General features: G+C 33.2%; 1 protein-coding gene across 1 annotated transcript in view; it reads right to left on the reverse strand.

Moving 5' to 3' along the window:
• Nucleotides 1-6,872: 6,872 nt before the first annotated feature.
• The window catches only part of CDH9 (cadherin 9), a 78,635-nt gene continuing 68,461 nt past the window's right edge, over nt 6,873-17,046 (reverse strand). The window contains exons 8-11 of the mRNA XM_022581437.2: nt 16,743-16,864; nt 12,302-12,419; nt 11,971-12,222; nt 6,873-7,929 (exon numbers count right to left, since the gene is read on the reverse strand). Of these exons, the coding sequence (XP_022437145.2) occupies nt 7,442-7,929; nt 11,971-12,222; nt 12,302-12,419; nt 16,743-16,864 (980 nt within the window). The 3' untranslated portion in view covers nt 6,873-7,441. The remainder of the gene's footprint in view (nt 7,930-11,970; nt 12,223-12,301; nt 12,420-16,742; nt 16,865-17,046) is intronic.

Below are 17,046 nucleotides of genomic sequence, written 5' to 3' on the forward strand. Positions count from 1 at the left end.
TATATATATATAAATATATATATATTTGTATATATATGCACGCATACATATAATGGAATATTACTCAGCCATAAAAGGAATGAAATCTTGCCATTTGCAACAAATGGATGGACCTAGAGGGTATTAAGCTAAGTCCGTGGTCCCCAACCTTTTTGGCACCAGGGACCAGTTTTGTGGAAGAAAATTTTTCCACAGACCAGTGGTGGGGTCGGGGGGGGGGTGTTCTAGTGCGAGTGATGGGGAGAGATAGGGAGCAGCAGATGAAGCTTCCCTCGCTCGCCTGCCACTCACCTCCTGCTCTGCAGCCAGATTCCTAACAGGCCGCGGACTGGTACCAGTCCACGGCCCGTGGGTTGGGGACCCACGGGCTAAGTGAAAGGTCAGACAGAGAAAGACAAATACTGTATAATTTCACTTTTATCTGGAATCTAAGAAAACAAACGAATGAATATAACTTAACAGAAACAGATCACAGATACAGAGAACAAAGAGGTCATTGCCGGAGGGGAGGGGTTTGGCGTGGGGAGGAAAGACATAGTTGAGGGAGATTGAGGTACAAATTTCCAGTTGCAAAATAAATGAGTCATGAGTATGAAATCTACAGTGTGGGGAGTATAGTCAATAGTTATGTAATATCTTTGTACGGGGATAGACGGTAACTAGACTTATCAAGGTGATCATTCTGAAATATTAATCACTGTGTTGTGTTATAGGAACTAACATAGTGTTGCAGGTCAATTTATACTTCAAAACCAAACCAACAAATAAACTCATAGAAAAAGAGATCAGATTGTAGTTACCAGAGGCGGGAGGTAGGGGGATGGGGAATAGGATGAAGGTAGTCAAAAGGTGCACACTTCCAGTTATAAGATAAAAAAGTACTAGTGATGTACAACATGATAAATATAATTAACACTGCTGTACATTATTCATGAAAGTTAAGAGAGTAAATTTTGAGTCCTCATCACAAGGAAAAAAAATTTTCTATTTCTTTAATTCTGTATATGAGACGACAGATGTTCACTAAATTTAGTCTGGTAATCATTTCATGATGTATGTAAGTCACATCATTATTCTATACATGTTAAACTCATATAGTGCTATATATCAATTATATCTCAATAAAATTGGAAGAAAAAATATAATGGACTACAATATTAGACACAAATAAGCAGTGCCATCACTAGGTAGATATGTAGACCAAATTATTTTCAATGTGATGGGGAGAAGGATCAGGGAAAGCAAGCTGACATGACATGTGGGAATCAGGATGTAACTCTGAAGGAGAGATCCAGGGAAAGCCCAGGTTGATCAGGGGAGGAGGTACCTGGATACAGTTGGTGTGCAGGGTAATTAATGTCTCAGTTGAGTGGTTTAGTGACTGAAGGAAAGATTTCTTCAAGGAGTGAAATTGGTTCCCAACATTTTTGGGCTTCTAAATTTCTAGAGAGAAAATTTAGACAATTGACACAGAGTTTGGAGTTAAACTAGCAATAAGGACACACAGAAAACCAAGCCAGAAATAGCAGGGAAACCATAAACCGTAGCATATATCATTTTGGTTATATTGAAATAAATTATAGTGAAAACACAAGCCACATATTTGTGAAAGATACTTGTAATATACATCACTTAAAAATTATTGCTATCAAAATTATATAATTATGTGTTTAGAAACAATAAGAAAATAAAAATATCTAAAAGAAAACTGTTCCAGACATGAATTGGCAATTTGTGAAATTAACTGAGTGACACATACACATAAGAAAAAAATGCTTAATTTCACTAGTAAATTCTTCAAGAAAATCTAGAGGAAATAATTTATAAGTAAGATATCTTGAATTTTAACTGCTGACAATAATATGGTGATCTTTATGCATGTTTTTAACCCGAAGTTAGCTAACAATATCCCATCAAACAACAGCAACAAAGACTGCAAATCAGATAATGTTGGTGCATTGCTATTTTGAATATATAGATTTAAATAATGGGTGTTTCTATTTCATATAAATTATCATCAAATAATATTCTTTAAAAGTAAGCACATATTATTACTGAAATTTATTTAAAGATATTTAAGTAAGAAAATGTTTTCTTAGATTTGGTCAGTTACCTTCACCCTTACTCTACTATCCAAGTACTAGAAAATTGTGGGCTGAGGACAGTTTAATGATTAGAAGATTGTAAAAATAATTAAAACAGCAGAAGCAAAAGATATTTATTTTATTCCTCCTTTGTGTTGGCTTCTGTTTTGATTCTCACATTTGGAACTGATGACCTGAAATCTAGTAACTCTCACTACTATATTCTTTGAGAAGAAAGATCATTGAGTGTAATTTTAGTTCAGTGTGAAGCTTTAAAAAAAAAACTGGAAAAATTATTCATGCTTTTTTTGTAATTTTGAAAAGGCCTTTTCAAATAGTAACTTGATGATTAACCAAAATTCAGTAAACAATATTTTGATTTAAAATCTAGGCTATAATCAATATCATATTGAAGGCATGCACACTTATAAATTTGAGTATAATTATTTTTGTTTACATTTGTTTTTTAATCTCCTATGTATTCATAATATTTTACCAAATTAATTATTATATCTAAATATTGCACATTCCATTCCCCATTTGTAAAATATTTGCTGCTTTTCAACAAGGTATTAGGCACTAATCTAGACACATGGGATATTTTAGTTAATATAGCATATGAAAAGATTATAATATCTGAAAATTGTCAACCAGAGGTACCAGTCATTGCTGGAGGAAGTTATCAAGAGGACGTGACTGCTGGTTAACCTGCACACTGGACCCGGGCAATTGGAGGCTCCACACCCACTCTCTGCCCTTGGGAAGCACCTTCTGCCCACCATTCCCACACCAAGGAGTTGTTTTAAAGACACAGCCTTGAGAGAGTAAGGTATGTTGAGACCATCTGGATTGAATACGTGACTGGACCCAGGTAAGGCTTCTATATAAACCTTTAAGATTTTGGTGGGAGATTGCAGAGATCTACTTGTCTTAAGGCCACAAAGGCAGGTCTCACATGTAAGATTCCTTGGTTATTAAAACTGCCACATATTAATCTGGAGTAGCCCGCCTCTTCTCTCCTTGTCCTATGTGTACAGGGTCCAGTTTAAGAACCAAAAAGAATTCTAGTAGAAGTGGGCAGACAACAATTAGATGACCAACAAATTATGTATAATGTTGGATGGTGATATTTGCTGAGAAAATATTTATTTTAAAATAAATGTGGAAAAGAGAAATGGGTTTGGAGGATTGCAGTTTTAAATAGATTATTTAATATAGTCCTCATCTAGAAAGTTAGATTGTTTAATATAGTCCTCATCTAGAAAGTGGCATCTGACCCAAGACTTACAGAAAGTTACACAGTTAATTTCATGGATATCTGGGGAAAGATTGTTCCAAAGAGAGTGATCAGTCAGTTCAAAGGGAAAAATGTTAGTATCTTTAAGGAACAACAAGAAACCCAGAATAACTGAAGTGACATGAGTTAAGGATATAGAGGCAAATAAGATCAAAGAGATAATATGATCGAGATCTAGTAGATCATTTGGGAGGACTGACTCTAATTTTGAAGAACAGTTGATAAGTTTTGAGTCAAGAAATGAGATGCTCACCCTTATCTAATTAAAATAAACAAAAGAAAAAAGAAATGCAACCCGCTCTGTATTTGGTGTTCAAATAGATGGTAGGGGCAAAGGCCAGTAAGAAAGAACACTTAGAAGCATATTGCAGTTATCCAGGTAATACTTTTAGACCAGGATTGTAGCAGGAGACGTGATGAAAAGTCATTGTATATCAGATAAATTTGAAGGTACAGTCAACACGATTTTCGAAAATATTGGATATGAATGAGAGGAATGAAGGATGACTGTAAGGTTTTTGGCCTGGGCAAGTAAAAGATCGATTTGTCATCAACCTACATAAAACAGGTGGAGAATAGGATAAATTTTGGGTGAAAATTAAAAGTTAAAATCTGGACATATCCCACTTAATTAGACATGCAAGTGGAAATTTAGAATAGTTAGTTGTATATATGTTTGGATTTTAAGAAAGGGGTAAAGATGGGAGGTCTAAATTTCAAAATTTTCAGTTTATGTCTGTAATTATTGCTATATCTATATCAAGATACAGATATAGATAGGTATAGTAACTGAAAGAATAAGTAAGATCATCAAGGGCCAGGATTTAAATAGAGAAAAAAACAGATTAGAGCCTGGATTACTCCAAAATACGGAGTTAGGAAGAAGAAGAGGAACCAGTAAAGAAAACTGAGTAAAATAAAAGAAAAACCAGAAGAATGAAGAATCCTGGAAGCCAATTGTGCTTTTGCCAGGGTAAAAGGAATAATCAACTGAGGTCAGTTCAACCACTGGCTAAGGTAAGATGTTGTTACTTTTTTTTTTTTGTATTTGTTGGCTTGTTTTTGTTGTTAATGCTCTTTAGTTTTCTTTACTAAGTTTGATTTTTAAGTCATTGGAATCTATTTCATATGTCTGAGAGCAGGATTGAATGTAATAACATTCAGGTTGTGTGTTAAAGTTCTAATAATGTAGGTAGCTTCCTCTCAATGAAAAATATTCAGATATGAATATAGACAGATATTATATTTTCTGAAAATTATTGAACATGCAAAATAAAACAATGATTGTTTTAATTATATTTGGAACAGTGGTTACTCAAATGGCTTTAATTTAATTCTATCTCAAGTGTAAGCAGTCAAAGCTGATTAAGTTATTTTGTTTGAAAAGTAAGCACACATTAAGTATTAATTTTCCTCAGATATTACCAACTCCACAGTCAAAGAGAATCAAGTGATTGAAACTAATATTATCGAGTGTATTGTGTGCATTTAGTGAAATAAAATTAACCAAACCCAATAGGGTAAATATTTTCAAGTCTATTTTTCTGGAGAAGTTAGGTAATTTTTTTACTTGCCAGTAAGGAAATAATAAAATCTCATCTGACTCCTAAATACATTTTTCCACTGAAGGAATTTCAAGCATTACTGGAAAATTATGGGAAGTATCAGTATTACACAGATCTGGTAATTTATTTGATCAAATCTGACCCTCCAATTTATAGCAGAAACAATCATGTACCTATTAAGTATGAAATCTGTTAACTCTGCCCTTATGAAGACTCCAGTAGTACATCGATTTCCAGATGAAGGAAAGGAATAACTCTGAAATTAAATTCAATATTTAATTGCCAAAAAATGGTAGTTAAATTAACAATTCTTCATAATCGAGCTTAAAAACTTAATATGCCTTATCTGGTATCAATATGATTTTCTCATAGCAATTATAGGTCTACAACTGAAGCTTGGTTTGTTGTGGTGCTCTTAGTATTTATGGCATGGTGAACTCAGGCAGGCGATGCAACTACTAATTCCCCCATTTCTGATTTGACATAATCTCTTCTTTTATAAATAGTTGTTACTCATATGGTAATTATGGGCCTTCTTAGAATGTGTTTACTTATTGTCACTTATCCCCCTGGTGATTATAGAATAAATGATTATAAGAGGCATTAATAGGCATCTAACTCATTTTTTCTTACTACCTTAAGCCACTCTATATAATCCTCCTCAAATATTTGTCTGATTTATGCAGGAAGATTTCTAGCAATGGAGAAACTAATTACTTATTAAGGTTAAAAACTAATATTTTCTTAACTAAAACTAAAAATTTTCTGTTTTCTGGGCAATTCCAATCATAAGAAATTTTCGATTATTTTTTAAATACCCAGTATGTTTTTGTTTTCTTAGCATTAAATTAAACCTTTAATATGTGTTAGCTACTGGTGGTAAAATTATTGAAATAGTCTTGGTCTTTAAATATTTTACAACATAGTAACAGAATACATAAGTGCCTATTTATAAGTTAATAAGTCATTGCTATTTTAAAAGGCTTGCTAACAGACTGGTCAGAGCCAAATTTCTATATAAATTCCACCTAGAAATTACCCTGGGCAAGATATTTGTTCCTCAAAGGAACAATAATACAGGAGAAAAAGAGGATAATTCATGACATAGAAAATGGATATCATGTAATCTCCTTGTGAAGTTTCTGTCTTTCAGTTTAGGTTTTATTCTCCAGGCTAATCCAGGGCAAGTTTTCTACATTGCAGTCTTTCAAAATTTGCAAATGATTACTATGCACAATTATCCCTCTCTATTCTTATTTCCTGTGTCTTAGGGTGTCTATATTCTATTTTCTGGACAGTCCCAATCATTAATAAAACTTTACATTCCTTAAGGTTCCTTATCTCCAGTCTACCTGTCACTAGTTTTTTCAAGATTTCTTCAAATACAATGGCTTCCAACATCCTCAACAAAATTATCAATAAAAAAAAACTCCACTAATTTGTTAATGCACATTTTAAATGTTACCCAAGTTATATTTCATCAATTATCTAATCATAAAGAGAAAAGTCGGAACTATTATTTCTCATTCTGAAACTATACTATTGATGAAGGAAGAGTGGTTTAGATTTTTTTCTTCATCTACACATCACTGACACATAGTTCATTTACCCTCAATAAATTTTACTGGTTGATCCCATAGGAAAGAATTGTACAAAAAAATTGTTCACAAGTATATTTATAATATTTTTGTATTGTAAATGTGTCTCACATCCTTATCGATGGGTAGACATCAGTGATTCAATAAACACTTGTCCATATTCAAGTGGTTGCAGGAGAAAATCACAACTTGTACCAAAGCTCACTATAGTCCTACCACATTCTATTTCCAAATTACATGCAATAATTTAGCTGCTTTTTCCCCTGAGTAAATCATGTTTTACCTTTAAAGATGTTTAAAAAATGTTATAAGTGAGATTTGAACTGCTTCTAGGAATTAAATAAAGTGAAATTTATTTTTATAAATACTATTTTATTTCACAAAAATATAAAAATATAAATATACATTTATAAAAATATGAATGAATTAACAGAAAGACATTCTTCAACTAAATAAATATGGCAGTAATAGTCATTCCTATTTCTTTAGAGATATTTTTTTCATATTAATTTACAAAGCAGTTGCACAAAGTTTCATTTAATAGTAAAGGTGACTGTCAGTCAGTTAAGAAAACATTATTTATAAAGTTCTTATATCTAAGCCAAGGCACAAAAAGCCTTTTATGTACTTTTTATCGGTTATTGATGTGATATACTTTCCTTCAGAGATTGTTAGTCAAAGAGGGTGAACTGGTTATTATTACTTTTTAAAATCTATGTCATTCGTGTTCATTCACAGAAACTTACTGATTAAGCAAACTTTTACTAAGACAACACCTAAGTATTGTTTGTAATTTTGATTTTTAAAAAATTTTCCTCCAAGGAAGAGAATGCAGGCCACTCCATCTAGTAACAAAGAGAGCACTTCCACTGATGTCCATGAAGTCATACCATACTCTTAATCTCGGTCACTATCATCACCCCCATACATATCAGCAAGTTTTTTAAAACGAGGCCCCCAGTCGCTGAGGTAACCGTAATCTTGGTTACAATCTACTGTGGGAGATTCCAAAGAACTGAGTGAATCTGCTATGGAATCATTCCCTTCATAGGCGTACGTTGCCAGTGAATCATAAGGAGGTGCACTTGGGTCTGAGTCATTTTCTTTTAATCTTCGATGGATAAAATCTTGCACATCAATATTTTCCCACAGAGGTACAGTCCTCCTTATCTGAAAAATTGTTTCAGGCATTACATCCCTTCTAAATTTACTATCTTCTCTTGCTTCTGGATTCCTTAATGTGCCAATGTCAAAAGCTTGGGTATCTTCTTCCCCACCGCCTTCATCATTGTAGGTCACAATGTTGTCCCGGACATCGTCTTTTGAAATTATCAAAGGTTCCTTTTTTCTTTGCCTCTTCAATGCAGCAAACAGCACAACTAAAACTATTAACAAAAACAAAACAAAAAAAATACAACAACAACAAGAAGAAAAAAACCAAAGAGAGAAAATTGTGAGATTCCATGATTCGGGTTTAAATTAATATAGCGCACTTTTGTATTTGTGACCTTGGTGTGGTGTAAGAAGTGTTAAGTTCATTTGGATATAAAGAGTAACTATCCTACACAAATACAGGATGATTTGGGCCAGTGACTGGATGTACTATATTGATAAAGAAACAGATATTGCAATGCCATTTATTTACTTTTAAGACTCAATCTCCTATGGGGCTCTGGCACTGAAAATCTTCAACTATGGCGAATGCATTTAGCCAACTATAAGTATGTAATACCTCATTCTTCCCCAATGCATGTTTGTTTCAAAATACTAAAATTCTAAAGCTACAATCATTATTATCCCAAGAGAAATTCAGTACCAATTTAATATTATCTTAAGGACTCAAGGGAATACAGGCAAAGTATTGCTCACATATATGCATATATCATGTGTATATGTATGTATAATATATGTTATGTGTATATATATCATACATATGTACACACACACACACATACATATATGCTACTAATCTCATCTATTCCCATATGTCACATCTGTTTAGTTAATTTCTTTTATTGACCAGGTTTTGAAACCCTGCTTAAAATCTGAAATATAACTCTATAAGCTACAATATAAAATTAAAACTCAAACTCATCCTTACCTTGTTCTCATCTTACAGATATTACCCTATTTCTGAGGACTTCCTTGATATATAGTTGCATTCAAACTTTGGGGCTGAAACGTTAATTGTGCTCCCTGTATATGCTGTATTATTATTTACATGCTTATGTTATCAAGTTAACTATGAACTTCCCCACATATGACATATTTCCTTATTTCTTGTTATACTACTGAAATTTAAATTATTATGCATGTATTTGACAATGAACATTTGAAATATAAATATATTTTGAAATTAAAAATTACATTTTAAAACATAAGAAAGATCACATGATTTCCAACAAAATACATTTCCATAGAAAATGAACCAAGTACATAATTTTATACATAAGAAAGTTAAGAATTAAAGAATATTTTCCAAAAGCATACTTATACATTTCTGGGGAGAAATAAAAACCAGGTTTTCCTTACTTTATGGAAGTTAAATGTTTTGTCAATACTACTGAAGTCTCACTGAAAAATAAGAACATGTTGCCTCAGAAACCTACCATTCATTTTCTCAGTCTTTGAGATTACACGAACTCATTTCCATTGAGACTGCACTTCACCATGGCCCTTGAGGCCCCTGTAACTACACTTAAGGCCCATATAATGCTATTGTCATATTGGCCAATACATTTTCCTCAGCTCTTACTAATTGGTAATAAGAAAACAAAAGATTCATTAGAAGTATCTTCACTAACCTCTGCAGATCAGGCTTTGGGTGCCGAGCTATATTCAGAATCATGTTGAAGACATTTTTAAAAACTTTTCATTAATAATGAGACATATCTATACTGTCTTCTGTTAAAGGATGATCATAAATTAAGTCCAACATAGACCTGAAATCCACAAATCTAGTGAATCATGCAGTAGAAAAACAGGGTTCTTTCTAAGTTTAATACTGAATGAATTAATTTATAAATTCTCTATGCATAGAAGAACAACCATATAGTCAAATAGTTTTAAGGGTTTCTTAACTAATATAATGTTTATGAACTTTCACAAATGGTCCTCAGAATCTGCTCTGAGGGTTTTCTGCTTTGTCAGGCCAAAATTATCTGCTTCTTTTCCCTTGACTGAGGTTTTTAATCTGGTGTATGTGAACAGAATTCAAAGAGACTAAGGTAAGGAGTAGAAAAAAATGCTATATTCTGTAATACAGAAAGTTATATTTTCACTATAACTTGAATTTAACATTTTTTCCTATTGATATCAGCATAAACTGTAGTGATAGTAACAGTATGTGTGACTTTTAAACCAATAGAAATCAGATACTTTATATTGTATTATAGTTAGGATATATTACAAATAATCATTAGACTTGTTCTAGAACAAAGCACATATGACAATAATAAAACACGTTTTGCTTTTATGTATTTTGTTTAATTTGGATAAATGTATTTCCTTTTGTTACATGTCTTATTTTTATAAATTTAAATTATTATTCTAAATAGGTCCATAGCTTCATCTTCACTATGAAAGGTGTCCAAGGAACCAAAAAGATTAAAAAGCCCTGCCCTAGGTTTTAACCTGCTACTTTGCCTTGTAACATAGATATAAACTATGAATTACATTTCTTCAAACTGTATAGCAGGATAGGTCTAAAATATTATTGTCCACGCTATATCACTATTTTGCAAAAAGCAGACTCTTCTAACTTCAGAGATATAGAAACTATGTCCAGCCATTAGTATAAAGACGTGAAATAACAGCAAGGATGCTTAAAGAACTTTTATAATGAAACCTTATGAGTTAGAACCCATTTTAACTAAAATAATAGAAAATCATTCCACATTTAGGCAATAAATTGAGAAGGTAAAATACAGGAATTGTGTGCCTTCTATATTTCCTGGGGCAGAAAGATGGCAGACTTTTCAGAATAAAAGAAGCCTTCTAGGATTTCTGCGTAGAGAAAAATATTATCCAGTTTAGTTGGATAATGTTATAATATCTAAACCTGTCTTTTTGGGTGGATTATGTTCCCTCATGTATGCATGCATGTCTTTATGTGTTAGTATGTGTTATATTAATATTGAAATTAAAAAATCAAATTTGAAATATACATATTTCCATATTGTCCTAAATTAGGAAAGTAGAAATATTTGAGCAAATAAAGCAATATGATATCAGTAGCACTTAGCTAAAAGCATAAGCCAACATTTAATCTCCATGAGGATACAAAAATATTTTATGGAGGAGTTGAACTTTCTAGCAGCAGGTGGAGATGTGGACTGCTGCTGCTGCTGATGGTAGTAGTGTGTTAAGTTTTAAACCATCCTACGAAAAATGTTTTTCTAAATAGTTGGATCATCATAACTGAGACAAATGTTTTCCCCTCACTTTCATCAGTTCCCCACTGAAGTCCTGCAAGAATATCTGGCCAAAGGGATTTTATCCAGATAGCCTGAGAGGATTTGCAGTGAAAAGGAGCCAGCACATATGAGCATTGGGACATAAATTTGGCTAGCTCTCCTGCCCTAAGCATTCATTTTGGATGAATATTTGATGGAAACAAGTTTTGGGGGAATGTGTTACAGTGGAACAACTGTTTAATTGAATTAAATCATTGTCCTGTTAGGGCATGCTCAAAGAAAGCATTTGCACTTGGAAGCATGACTTTATTTAGAAAATATTGCTGGAGTAGGTATGACCCCAATGCCATAGTGATATTTTAAGAAATGAGCTTAAAATTTAATTTGGTGTGTTGTGCCTACATTTAACAAATTTTATGAAAAAAAAAGTTTATCTTACTGTGACAAGTTAAATGCACTGGCCAATTCCATTTATGATATACATAACTTAGTATTTGTTAGGAATATTATTTGTAAAGTAGTCTTTTTGTTTTGAGGATAATGCTTAGAAAGGTGGATTCTGAAATAGAATAATCTGGGTTTTAATGCTAGTTAAAACACTTTCTGAATGAGTGACTTTGTGTAAGTTATCTAACCTTTCTGTAGAAGAATAAAAGCATTTACCTTATAGAGTTGATATGAAAAATCAATTATTAAATGAAATGTCCTTAGAAATGGGACGATCTTAGTTAACACTAAACACTATAAATATAAAACATATTTTAAAATATACCTATATATCACTAGCTATTATATCCTTGTTTTCGGTCTCTTTAAAGCTAGAACTATCCACAGTCAAAAACTCAATTGTTTTTCAATTGGAAGAACAATTTTAATAACAAGTTAAAATTTTCAGCCTTTAGCTCTAAAGAAGAGTGCTTTTCAGTGTGCAATCACTGGGTAATAAGGGAGAGAATTCCTTGAGTTGAATGAGCATATCTCAGGGGCATATCTTTCAGGGGCATAGTTTACCAAGTAGTATGACGACACAGAGAAGGATAGCGATGAGAGCTCCCGTGCTCAGGCCAGCAGAGAGGACCAAGGCCTCGGCATTGCAGGACTGCATGTTACCTTGATTATCACAGGCACACACACGAATGGTGAGTGTGCCAGTGCTGCTTTGGATTGGATAATCATTGTCAAAGATTAAAATTGGCAGCAGATACGTGCTCATTTTGTTGCGGCTATACCCATCTTTTCGAGTCATGATTCCTGCTGTATTATCTGAAAAAACAAGTCAGACCAGTTTTAAAATTTTGCCTCTTAAGGTTTCATAATATTTGTCTTCAAAAATGTTCTGTACCTTTATTATCTACAATGGTGAAGTTTGGATTGAGGGGAAATTCTGGCACTGGTTCAAAGAAGAATTTGTGGCCTCGGGGAGGATCATCTTTGTCCATGACACTGACAGTCTGAATCAACTAAAACCAAAGAAAAATTAATTAAATAGAGCACACAAAGCAACTCTTGTTATTACAAGACATTTTAAATCAGTGTTTGAGCTTTAAATATATCACTGAAATTAAATACTGAAATTAAACAAAAAATTCCATTTTCAGAAAATTTTGCCAAGATTTTTTTTGTAGTTCTGTCTAATGTAACTTATTTAATGAAGAATGAAAAATGCCCATCAAGTATCAGTTTGCAGAGCACCTCTATGGATCATTATCTGATTCCTGGCCACTATAGTATCCAAGAGAAGAAAAGAAAAATTTGATCACGCCAGTCTTTTGTCTTTTAACATTGTTAATATATACTACCAGCCCATTTTATTATGAATTGGTTACCAATATGTTGCCTCCACGAGATAATGATTGTTTCAAAGGCAAAGGACATAACAGAGGTGTTTTTTTAAAAAAAACAAAAGTGCTTAGCACAACCACTCCTGGAGATTAAGGAAACTATAAATATAGCTTTGGGAATATGAGCAATATGCCATATAATATGAGAAAGGAGAAGATTTTAAAGCTGTGGGGCACCATAATTACAATCATATTGCATACTTTATTCAAATTGTTTGCTCTTCTTTTTAATGGTATTTGCAAAGTTTAGAAGAATATACAAATAAATGCTTCTAAAGTTTTGTAAAATCATTGTTGAATTTGAGAAATTATAGCACCTCTCCGCTGTGCTCCCTGTAGGTCAGAGGTGTACCATAGTGTGAAGATGGAGCAGCAAATGACAGGTTGGGCAGAAAAATTCCATTGAGCATTTTATTGTGGATAAAACACAGAGCTACACATCAGGGTGCCTGTTTTCCAGTCCTGGGTCTGCCGTCTGTGTGATTTATAATTACAGTCATTTAATTACCATTACTTTCAAACTTCTCTTCTACAAAAACAAATAGTGGCACCACTTCCAGGTATAATAGTCTAACATTCTGTGATGAAGAATTATTAGAATTTCACGGTAGTTTAATGTATCCATTGTTTTGGTTATTGTGTATCTTCTATGGCCATACCAACCTGCATACTCACTAGTTAATACTTTTTCCTCTTTGATATTAACCATAATTTTGTTCATTTTATTGACAGAGACACATGTAACCTTATGTTTCTTTATACAATACTTCTGAAAGTGCATAATTATTAATATAAACTTGATATGATTCTTCTCCTTACAAGATTGGCACATGACATAGAAAAATTTATATAAGATCTAATATTCTTGCTCAAACTTCTGTTCCAGAATAGCAATAATGTAACAAATATTTAGTAATATTTTAATCATAAACATCATTGATCCTTTCATTGTATGACTCTGAGTTCTTGAAGTGATTAGATGAGCCATTGTTTAAACATATTTTAAGAGAGAATATATATCAGTAGCTTGACATCTATATTATGTTTTATTTTTAACCTTGTTAATTTTAACAGGAAAATTGTTTTCCGATTATATGAACAATGACATAGACATGTTAATAGCAGTAGTATATATTAAAAGAATTTTAATTAGTTAATATCAATTATACTTTATCATTATCAAATATTAATTTTGTAATATATAAATAACTCACATGAAACAATAAAAAAGCATGCTAATAGATAAATAAGTAAAGAATATCTACAGGCTATTATCAGTTGACTTGTGTGCCTTCAAATTATATGTTTAAGACCTAATCCCCAGTACCTGTGTTGTGACTTTATTTGGAATAAGCTCTTTGCAGGTGTAATCAAGTTAAGATGAGGTCATACCGAATTAGGGTGGACCCTAATCCAGTGAATGGAGTTCTCACAAAAAGAGGGAAATATGGACACAAATAGAGATACAGAAATAATATCATATAACAATGGAGACAGAGATTGGAGTAATTTGGGTCCACAAACCAAGGAACACTAAGAATCACCAGCAAACACAGAGGCTAGGAAGTGGCAAGGAAGGATCCTCCCCTAAAGCCTTCTGAGAGAGCATGAACCTGCTGACACATTGATTCTGGACTTCTAGCCTCCAGAACTGTGTCAAAGAATACATTTCTGTTGTTTCAAGCTATCTAGTTTGTGTAAATTTGTCATGGTAGCCTTGGGAAACTAACATAGCTATAAAATGTTTAGCCTCAATAATTTTCGAGGAATTCATGTTAAAATTATTATGAGGGCTTCCCTGGTGGCGCAGTGGTTGAGAGTCTGTCTGCCGATGCAGGGGACACGGGTTCGTGCCCCGGTCCGGGAAGATCCCACATGCCGTGGAGCGGCTGGGCCCGTGAGCCATGGCCGCTGAGCCTGCGCATCCAGAGCCTGTGCTCCACAATGGGAGAGGCCACAACAGTGAGAAGCCCGCGTACCGCAAAAAAAAAAAATTATTATGAGATTTTACATATTGGTAGATAGTATTTAAAATTTAGTGTTGCCCAATAAATGAGCAATTATACACATTTGGTGGAAGTTATTACTAGGTATATAACATATTCTGAGCACTATTTGGAAGCATTGATGAGTATTTATAGATAAAATTTATTTCTTCTTTGAGGATTTCATCAAAGAAAAATGATTCCAGGTGGTATACAACTATACATGTATTATAATGCTCACTGTAGTGCTGTTTGCTAGAGTAACATTTTGTTGGTAAACCAAATTTCCATTAATAAATGGGTAGTTGAATAAGGTAACTAATGTGTAGCTATGCTCTGAAAAGTAAGCAGCAAATTAAAAATAATCGAACTGAGAATATGCCCATTACTTGTTACGAAGTGAAAAAAGGAAAACAATTTTTTTTTTTTTTTTTTTTTTTTTTTTTTGCGGTACGCGGGCCTCTCACTGCTGTGGCCTCTCCCGTTGCGGAGCACAGGTTCCGGACGCGCAGGCTCAGCGGCCATGGCTCACGGGCCTAGCCGCTCCGCGGCATGTGGGATCTTCCCGGACCGGGGCAGGAACCCTTGTCCCCTGCATTGGCAGGCGGACTCTCAACCACTGCGCCACCAGGGAAGCCCAGGAAAACAATTTTTAATCCAAATAACTGTGTAATGATTCTTTGCTGGTGAAAAGAAAATAAAAACTTCATTTGTATTTCTGTGTATGTAAGTGGAATGTGATATGTACCTCTTTCTTAGTCTGCTTGAGCTGCCATAACAAAACACCATATACTGAATGGCTTAAATAGCAGAAATTTATTTTCTCACAATTCTGGAGGTTGGAAGACCAAGATCAGTGTATCAGCATAGTGGGCTTCTAGTGAGAGGTCTCTTCCTTGCTTTCAGACAGCTTCCTTCTTGCTACATCTTCACATAGCCTTTCCTTTGATCGTGTGTATGACAATAGAGGGTGATCTCTCTGGTGTCTCTTCTTTAACGGACACTAATACTGTCAGATCAGAGCCCCACTTTATGACCTCATTTAACCTTAATTCCTTCCTTAGAGACCCCCATCTTCAGATGATACAGCCACACTGGGGGATAGGGCTTCAACATATGAATTCTGAGGGGGCAGAAATATTCAGTTCATTATAACCTCTACTGGAATAGAAGAAAGACTATATTTCACTTTATTTTCTATATTAAAAGAACATGATAGAATTACATATGATTCTTACCATCTAGCTACTTTTTCCTCAAGGAAATATCTAAATAACTCGTTAAAATTTCTTTCAATAACATTTAAGTAGTTTGTATTTGTAAAATACAGTATTTGTATTTGTAAAATACTGTATTAGTGTAAAAAATGAACATATTCTGCATTTTCTTAAAATTACTTTAGAGATACCTGAAATATTACTTTATATGAGGACTTTTTAACTCTTGTACACTCTTTTTTATCTCACTAATATTAAAGTCAAAAAATCAGAAACAAAATATAACTTGTCTCAAACCAAAATGTCCTGATTGAGCAACTCAAAGTAGCAAAATGTAATCAACAAGACAATTATTATGATTTCCTTTATATTAACACAACAATTTTATTTTCATACTTCATGTTTTATTTAATAATTTATGTTCATTCTATTCATGATTATAGCTCAGTATCAGTATGATTATGAATCCAGGTAGGAAATTTTTATATATGTGATATTCATTATGTACCTAGTCTATAAATTAAAGCATATATTATAATTTTTCCTATTATATCATAGATTATAAAATATTTAAAAAATCATCTTTTTAAGATTATTGTGATTTTTTTGGTAAGGAGAGATAAACAAGTGACAAGGAAGACTGACAGTAGTTTGCATGAAAAAAAATGTGCAAGTAAATTAATGTAGTGTCATCTGCCTTTGTGAAGAGAAAATTTTTTTTTAAGTTTATAATAACTTACCTGCCCAGGTTTTGCATTTTCACAGACAAATGTTTCATAGTACATGGCAAGTTCTGGAGCATGGTCATTTATATCCAGAATTCTGATGAAAACAGGAATGCGGCTACTTTGTTTTGAGTTATCTGCAATGAGAACATGTGTAAGATTTCAGTCTCATTTACAGAGTAGTAGTGATATTGCTTGCCCCGTTTGTAACTTAGCAACAGATCATTTCTGGGGTGTTCACTTCTTGATTGGATTGCTGATGGATATCTCAGCTTTCTTACACGGTTCAGATGAAGAGCATGACAGAGGAGAATATAAT

This window comes from Delphinapterus leucas, chromosome 3 (assembly GCF_059928025.1).
Source record: "Delphinapterus leucas isolate spDelLeu-1000000601 "Yukka" chromosome 3, BTC_Dleu_Yukka2, whole genome shotgun sequence".
NCBI classification, from domain to species: Eukaryota; Metazoa; Chordata; class Mammalia; order Artiodactyla; family Monodontidae; genus Delphinapterus; species Delphinapterus leucas.